Source organism: Arachis stenosperma, chromosome 8 (genome assembly GCF_014773155.1).
Source record: "Arachis stenosperma cultivar V10309 chromosome 8, arast.V10309.gnm1.PFL2, whole genome shotgun sequence".
NCBI lineage: Eukaryota > Viridiplantae > Streptophyta > Magnoliopsida > Fabales > Fabaceae > Arachis > Arachis stenosperma.
Genome location: NC_080384.1, coordinates 4,564,806 through 4,573,047, shown reverse-complemented (window position 1 = coordinate 4,573,047; position 8,242 = coordinate 4,564,806). Strand labels below are relative to the sequence as shown.

The 8,242-nt window shown below is 31.8% G+C and overlaps 2 protein-coding genes across 2 annotated transcripts; both read left to right on the top strand.

Moving 5' to 3' along the window:
* The first annotated feature begins 1,465 nt into the window (after positions 1 to 1,465).
* On the top strand, positions 1,466 to 2,464 carry LOC130943541 (uncharacterized protein At1g76070-like). The gene has a single exon (XM_057871460.1). It carries the CDS (start codon positions 1,589 to 1,591, stop codon positions 2,393 to 2,395), a length of 807 nt encoding a protein of 268 aa, XP_057727443.1. The 5' UTR covers positions 1,466 to 1,588; the 3' UTR covers positions 2,396 to 2,464.
* A 1,960-nt stretch (positions 2,465 to 4,424) lies between these two features.
* LOC130945261 (protein FAR-RED IMPAIRED RESPONSE 1-like) lies at positions 4,425 to 7,386 on the top strand. Its single transcript, XM_057873993.1, has 6 exons — positions 4,425 to 4,502; positions 4,910 to 5,026; positions 5,399 to 5,634; positions 5,784 to 6,187; positions 6,959 to 7,209; positions 7,297 to 7,386. The coding sequence occupies exons 1-6, from the start codon at positions 4,425 to 4,427 to the stop codon at positions 7,384 to 7,386; spliced, it is 1,176 nt and encodes a 391-aa protein (XP_057729976.1).
* Positions 7,387 to 8,242: the final 856 nt, after the last annotated feature.

Below are 8,242 nucleotides of genomic sequence, written 5' to 3'. Positions count from 1 at the left end.
TCTCTCTCTCTCTCTCTCTCTCTCTCCCTTTTCTATGGGACAACGACGGTGTAGTAACACCCACCAGTATTTTCTCCGTCTTTCCCTCTCCTTCTTCTTAATCTCTCGTTCTCTAATTCCTCCATTTCCCTTTTATGATTTCTTCTTCTTTTCTGCCGTGTGTGTATTAGGGTGGCGAGTGAGAATAACGAAAGAGTGTATGGGTGAAACTAGGGTTAGTGTTAGAAAAGAAAATAAAAGAATAATGATAATTTTTATAAAATTAAAGAGTAAAATAGTAATTTAAATCAAATGTAATTGGTTAAAATTATTTTAAGAGTATTATTTATTTATAAACTCAGTAGTTGGTTTCAAATAAATATTCTAATTTTAAATAAAAAATAATTCAATTAATTTTTTTTAATTCATAACATTAAACAAAGATCCTAATTATTCAAATTAAATTATCAAATTTTTATTATTTTCTAATTATTAAAACTTTAAATTTTTAAATAATAAAATACATAATTATTATAAAAATTATATGAGTCCTCATTCATTTTAAACTTAAAGTATCATAACTTTGATTTAATTATTTTTAATAAAATAATTTTATAAAAATAAAATTCTAAACAAATATTTAAAATAATAAATAATTCATTATTTTAATAAATTCGAAATCTTACCGCACATATTAGCTAAACTCTTTTTTTTAAGGGTAAACTATATTTTTAGTCCTTTATTTTTTTTAAAAAAAATTAAATATACTTAAGTTTTATTTTATTTTAGTTTTATTCTTACAATTTTTAATTTGCATCAAATATATCTCTAATAACTAAATTTTTAAAAAATTAAAAATAAATTTAATAATAATACATGACAATTATATATAATTTATTTATGTTAAAAATTATTTTTATAAAATTATTACTAAATTAATTTTAAATTTTTTTAAAAATTAATCACTAAAAATATATTTAATATAAATATAAAATTTTTAGAACAAAATTAAAATAAAATAAAATTTAAAAAATAATTTTAAAATCTTTAATAAATTTTAAAAACAAAAAATATTCTTTACCTTTCTTTTAAAATGCACGTTTATGTGGTGTGACTTCCACTGTGTGCTTGTTTTACAATATTGTTGTCATTATCTTATAGCCAGGGTGTTATGCAAGCCCGATGATTAAATCTAGGAAACTTAACGTCAGAATCAGACAAAAACCAAGTCAAGGTGGGGTAGATATTTATGCTTAGTGTGGGCTTAGCAACAGTGACATTGAAAACACCTCCCAGCTGCATCATTTATCAGGTCAAAATGCCGCAACCTGTTTCAGAATTGTTGTGTAACATACGTGTGTTTGGATAAAAGCAAGGGAGCGTTCTTTGCCGAGTCACGACGTTTTTATTTGACCAAACATTTTCTTCATCTCCCACCTTTCTTGACAAAATCAAATACTCCTTTATATAATAACTCCCAACCTTAACCCTTTTCTTAAAAGACCATTGCGAGTTTCAGCTCTTAACTTTCTTCAAAAGGCAACAATCCAAGAATACGAATCACAACTACTTTATTATCAAGTCATAATTCTTTCATTTTCTTTTTATCATGGAGAAACAGCTCAAGCTGAAGAACAGGATCTTGAAAATACTACCAAAAGCCTCATCAATCACTGTGACGTTTCAAAACCAACCCTTCAGCCCAGGTAGGTGGGATAGACAGCATCATCATAATAATCATGGCGTCAAGGGATTCTCTGGCCCTATCATGCCTATGATTCCACACGAAGCAAGAAGCAAGCCTAAGGGGGAAAGAAACAACACTGATTATCAAGAACCAACTTCACCAAAGATCTCTTGCATGGGACAGATCAAGAACAAGAAGAAACAGCACAAGAAAGTCAAGAAAGCAGCAGCATCAGCAGCATCAACAAAATCCACTTCTAAAGACATAGAGTTGAAGAAGAAACATGTTTCCAAGTTTCAGAGGATGTTATTTTCGGCGGGGAGAAAATCAAGTGCTTCTCTGCCGCATCAAGATGATAATAAGAATAAAGACGCGGTTGCGGTTGCAGTTGCACGTGCGGAGAGAGCACCGCACGTGAGCCAGATGAAGAAGTTCGCGAGTGGACGTGACGCTTTTGCTAACTTTGATTGGAAAAGTCATGAGCAAGTAGTGGCTGAGAAAAGAGAAGATTTCTATTCTGATGAGGAAAGGGTACAGCAGAGGAGCGATGAAGAAGAAGAAGATTATGATGATGATGACGACGTCAGAATCCCTTTCTCTGCGCCTATATTAGTTGGTGGCGATAGTGTTGGTGATGGAGTTGGGCTCAATTTGAAGCCACGCAAAGAGATTAATCTATGGAAGAGAAGAACCATGGCACCGCCTAGGCCTCTTCAATTGAATATTTGATTATACATTGATTCATTTTATTCTTTTTCTTTTTGCTCATTAGAATGAAAATTTCTTCTTTCTTTTCAAGGTGTGTTTTGAGTATGGGATCATTTTGCTGTGTAGAACACCAAAGTCACATTTAGGAGAAAAATGTAATTAATAACATGCCGTGACATTCATGTATTAAACGTGTATAAAATGTGGATTCTAGTGTTCATAGATGAAATTTTGATGTCAAATATATAACTCTATCACATAAGAAAAGCAGTCTATCTTCCGATAATAAATTTATAAGTATTAATATAATAAAAATATGGACAAATTAAGATAAAACACGTTAATTATATTTTTATATTATTAATTATTTTTTTTAAATATATATCATATCAATACTTTTATTAAATTATTTTTATATTTTAATAAAAATAAAAATATTTTTTATTTAAATTTACAAAAGATTTAAATATTCTTTTTATATTGAATAAAAATTATTTTGATCCTTTTAATTTAGTCAAAATTCAATTAGTTTTAGTTTTATAATTTTAAATTCAAAACTATTTAAAAATCAAAAGTTCAAAACAAAAACATATATAAAAAATAAAAAAAAATAAAAGTAGTTTTGATCTAAAATTAGGGGCAATTTACAAAAATAAAACATTTGACTTTTAAAATTATGGTAATACAATTTTTGCAGTTTAAATACAAAAATACAATTTTCTACATATCTATGTAAACTATGGAAGGAATTTCACGTATTTAAAATATACGTAAATCGCTGAAGGGTTCTATGGGCTTCGGTAGGATACAAAACATGCATAAACATGCAAAATATGTATCGAGTTCTACTATATATATCAGCCTAAAATGAGTGGTGCGATAGTAGAGTGTCATTTTTATTTCAGTAATTTATCTTTTTATTTGTTTTACGCTTAAAAAATTGAAAAGATTCTAAAATAATAGTCCAAAATAGGAAGTATATTTGAACTTAGTTAAAAGAAAAAATTAAGCACACTAAATAGTTATTGACATGGCCATACTTTTAAAATGCTTGTTCCTAATGATGTTGTAGACTTACAACTTCTCTTGAGACTTATTTTTTTCTTTTATTTTGAATTTATCCTTCTTAATTCACCAAAAAAAATTATTAGCAAATATATGAAATTATATATCATTCAAATAATAAGGATTAAAATTAAAATAAAATTAATTCTATTTAAATCAAATTATATTAGATTAAATCAAAATAGTTTGAAAGATAAATTTAAATTAGCACGGTACAAATTAAATCAATCATTTGCATAAAATTGAATTAGATTGAAAAGTATAAATCAAATAAATATTATTTAAATCTTTTAAAATTATATCATTTTTACAATTTGAATAAATTTAAAATATACTATAAAATATAGTCTTATTTCGTTGACAATAAAAATGATAGATGTAAATATATCCCACTTACTCTAGAAATCGTAGAATTCCTGCCACGATTTCTTTTCAAATACTTCGTCAACGTAAACCGTGGAAACCTCCAGCAGTTTAGGTGTATTTCAAATCCGTGGACCCCTTCCACGGTTTATGTAAATTTGTAGAAAGTTACACTTTCATATCCAAACTACAAAAGTTGTATTTTCGTAATTTTAGAAGCCAAATATTTTATTTTCGTAAAGGATTAATCTTAGCATACAAGTGATTAACACTTACAAGTATTACAAGTCCTGAAACTTACTAACACCCTAAATGCACTCCAATTGTTACGTACAAGTCATGCCCTATATAACAGAATATTAATTCAATCAAAATCAATTAACGCGCAAATATATAATTTCCAATTTTTGAAAGATTTCGTTACCTTCTTCGAATCTCTTGCCAAGTTTCTTCGTTCTCCTTGTTGCGTTCTTCCCTTGTCTTTTCGATCGTTCTTTCTTCTGCGTTTATCACTGCTTTGTTCTTCGTCATTCACCTGAGTTTCTCTCACTGTAACTTTAGCTTCGTTTTATTTCGATTTTTTTGGTTTCTGAAATCAAATTTTGAACTCGTTTTGAAGATAATGGATGATTCAACCTCAGATTATCAGCTCAATCAGGGCAAAGTAGATTTTGAATTTGAATCAAATAAAGTTCCTGAGGTTTGATTTAGATTCAGCTAATTAAGATTAATCTGAATTTGATGCAGTTATTCGTTTATGATTGTCTAGCTGAATAATTCGTGAACATAGACTGTGAATTAATGCGTGAACATAATCCGTGGATTCAATCTAATGTATTAGTTTTGATTAATTATCTGTAATTTATAGCAGACGCTCGGGTGTAGATCAGAACTTTTTGGGTATATTTTTAGGGAAGTTTGGGTGTATTTTAGGGGAAGTTTGGGTGTATTTACAGTTTATGGTTTTTCTTTTTATTTTAGTTGACTTGTTGTCGTAACGGGTGTATATCAGGAGTCCTTGGGTGTATTTTACTTTGATTGTTATTTTTTTATGAGGTGCAAAAATTCTATAGTATTTTCTTGTTTTTAATATGTTGTATTTTGCAGCCCCTTTCTGTTGTTGATGAGCAGCTTGTTCCCAAGGTTGGAATGACTTTTAAAACCCTTGAAGATGCTGCAAAATTTTACAAGGACTATGCCAAAGCTGCAAGTTTTTCTACAAGAGTTCGGAGCACAAATAAAAAGGAAAACAAAATTAAGAATCAATTGATCACATGTAGTAGAGAGGGAAAATGGAAATCTAAAATATCTCCGACCGAGAAGACAAATCCCACAGCTGGTTTAAATTGTCCTGCAAGAATTTATATACACACATTGAAGGATGTTGGTGCTTGGATCATTTTGAAGGTCATGCTGCATCATTCACACCCTTGCTGTCCAACTCAAGCAGAGATGCTCAAATAGCACAGGGAACTAAGCATGTCCGTTCGTCGTACAATAGAGAATAACGAGGAGGCCGGTATCAGACCAAGCAAAACATTCCAATCATTCGTTGCGGCAACTGGGGGTTACCACGAGTTAAATTTTATTGAATAGGATGTGAGGAATTACATCACGAGAGAAGTGCGGAATGTTTTGGAACAAGAAGATGTAAAGAAATTTGAGAAATATTTATTGAGAATGAAAGAAAAGAATCAGAATTTCTTTTTCGAGCTCGAACTCGAGGACGATCAATCGATTAAGCTTGCTTTTTGGGCCAATGCAAGGAGCAGAGCTGCCTTTGAGTATTTTGGAGATGTTATTTCATTTGACACCACCTACAATACAAACAGGTAATATGTTGTTCTTGTTTATACTGCTAAATTAATTTTGTTCTATGAATCTGCTGCAGAGGTGTACATTGGATGTTCCTTGGGTGTATAAATTCATTATATGGGTGTACATAATGATTTTCATTCTGCAATGTCGTAATTTGTTTCAGGTATAATTTGGTTTGTGGTTCTTTTATCGGGGTGAATCACCACGGTCAGTCAATACTTCTTGGATGCGCTTTGATGAAAAATGAAGCAATTGAGTCGTTCAAATGGTTATTTCAATGTTGGCTTCATTGCATGGGAGAAAATGCTCCGAAAGGATTTCTCACCGATCAATGTGCATCAATAAAAAGGGCTATAGAGGCTTGTATGCCAACAACAATTCACCGTTGGTGTATTTGGCACATCACGAAGAAGATCCCAAGCAAATTAAATAGGTACAAGGGACATGCTGAAATTGAACAAGAATTGAGCCAAGTTGTTTGGAACTCTCATAGTAAAGATTCATTTGATAGGAATTGGAATTATTTTCTACTAAATTTTGGTCTTGTGGACAACAAGTGGCTCTCAGGTAATGTTGTTTAAAATATGCAGCAGAGGTGTAAATTGCATATTTTTTCGGGTGTATTTATAGTCTATTTTTGGGTGTATTCTACATATCTTTATGAAGACCGTCATATATGGGTTTCAATCTATCTGGATCACCACTTCTAGGAAGGGATGAAAAGCACACAAAGGAGCGAGAGCATGCATTCATTTTTTAACAAGTTTATTACTCGGAACAGCTCACTTATTCAATTTATCAAACAATACGATAATTGCCTCGGAAGCAGGGAGCAAGCAGAGAGAGAATCAGATGCTGCACATTTTCATACGGTCATACCGTATGCAACCAAATCCTCCATTGAAGCTCAGTTTCAAGATTTTTACACTCATCAAAAGTTTAGGAAAGTCCAAGCACAATTTAGAGGAAAGACGAATTGCATCACTAGATTAACAAATTCCGCTCTAGGCTATTCAGTATACGAAGTTGGAGAACAACTTTCCAGCTCAATCTTCAACAAGTTTGTGGTTACTTACGACTCAGTAGTAGCCGAGGTAAAATGTCAATGCTTATTATTCGAGTCAAGAGGGATATTGTGCCATCACGCACTAAGTGTGTTAAGCTTTGAACGAGTACTTCAAGTGTCATCGAGATATATATTAGAACGATGGAGTAAGAAGGTAAAGAGGCGACACACACACATCAAGAGCAGCCACGACGAGCCATTGTTGGAGCCAAGAAGCAAGAGGTTTGATGAATTAGTTTTTTGTTTGTAAAATATTTGCGAATTTACATCAGAATCGGAGGAACTGACTGAAATTCTGTACCGTGTGTACGATAACGTCATGGTTGAGATGGAATCATTGAAAGCCAAAAGAAAGGGGACATCTTCTTTATCTCACGAAGATGCCAACTTAGAATCCGTTAACGAGCTTCAAAGCTCTCCAATGATTCGAACAAGAGGACATCCAAAAAATAGGCTAGGTTCAAAGTTAGACAAACAGATTGCAAATGCCTCAAAAAAGAAGAACACAAAAGCTTTAAACGAGGTAAAAGTGATGTTCTTTAAATATGTGGTGATTGAGTTTAATTTTCTCGTTAATAGTTTTGCTAATATATGAATTTATTATTTCCAGTTAAACGTCTTTGATGCTGCATCAGTGGTGCGTCCAAATTCCAATCAGTTCAGGCAACCAACAGCAGGGGATAACTTTTTGGGTGTATAATTACAGAATATGGGTGTAAAGCACTGTTTTTTGGGTGTATTTCTGAATTTTCTTGTGTTTCACATTTTACACACACACACACACACACACACACACACACACACACACACACACACACACACACACACACACACACACACACACACACACACATATATATATATATATATATATATGTATGTATTTTTGCTGTTGCTGTTTATGTTATATATATGTTATATATATATATATGTATGTATGTATGTATTTTTGCTGTTGCTGTTTATGTTATAAATTATTTTTTTAATTTGTTATGGTTTAGGGTTTTTAGGGTTTAGGGTTTAGGGCTTTAGGGGTTTAGGCGTAGTGTTTAGGGTTTATGGGTTTAGGGTTTAGGCTTTTTAGGGTTTAGCAATCCAGCATCAATGGATAGAAGTTTGGGTGTATATTGAAATTGTTGGGGTGTATAACTCCGTGTTTTGGGTGTATCATTGGTTGGGTGGCTTAGGGTTTAGGGTTTAGGATTTAGGGTTTAGAGTTTATGATTTTAGGGGTTTAGGGATAAAGCATCAGGGGATAGAAGTCTGGTGTATATTTAACTTTCCTTAGGTGTACAATGAGATCTTATGGGTGTAAAAATCAATGTTTTGGGTGTATAGTAGGTTGGGTGGTTTAGGGTTTAGGGTTTAGGTTTTAGGGTTTAGGGTTTAGTGTTTAGGGTTTAGGGTTTTAGGGTTTAGGGTTTATGGTTTAGGTATTTAGGGTTTAGGATTTTAGGGTTTTAGGGTTTTACGGTTTAGGGTTTTAGGGTTTTAGGGATAAATCATCAGGGGGATAGATGTTTGGATGTATATTCAACTTTCTTTGGGTGTAAAAT

Bases quoted from the DNA above. Each gene is read 5' to 3' on its own strand.
- LOC130943541 (XM_057871460.1), top strand. From the start codon at position 1,589: ATGGAGAAACAGCTCAAGCTGAAGAACAGGATCTTGAAAATACTACCA.
- LOC130945261 (XM_057873993.1), top strand. From the start codon at position 4,425: ATGGATGATTCAACCTCAGATTATCAGCTCAATCAGGGCAAAGTAGAT. The intron at 5,635-5,783 runs GTAATATGTTGT...AATTTGTTTCAG, and splicing joins ACCACCTACAATACAAACAG to GTATAATTTGGTTTGTGGTT. The intron at 7,210-7,296 runs GTAAAAGTGATG...TATTATTTCCAG, and splicing joins ACACAAAAGCTTTAAACGAG to TTAAACGTCTTTGATGCTGC.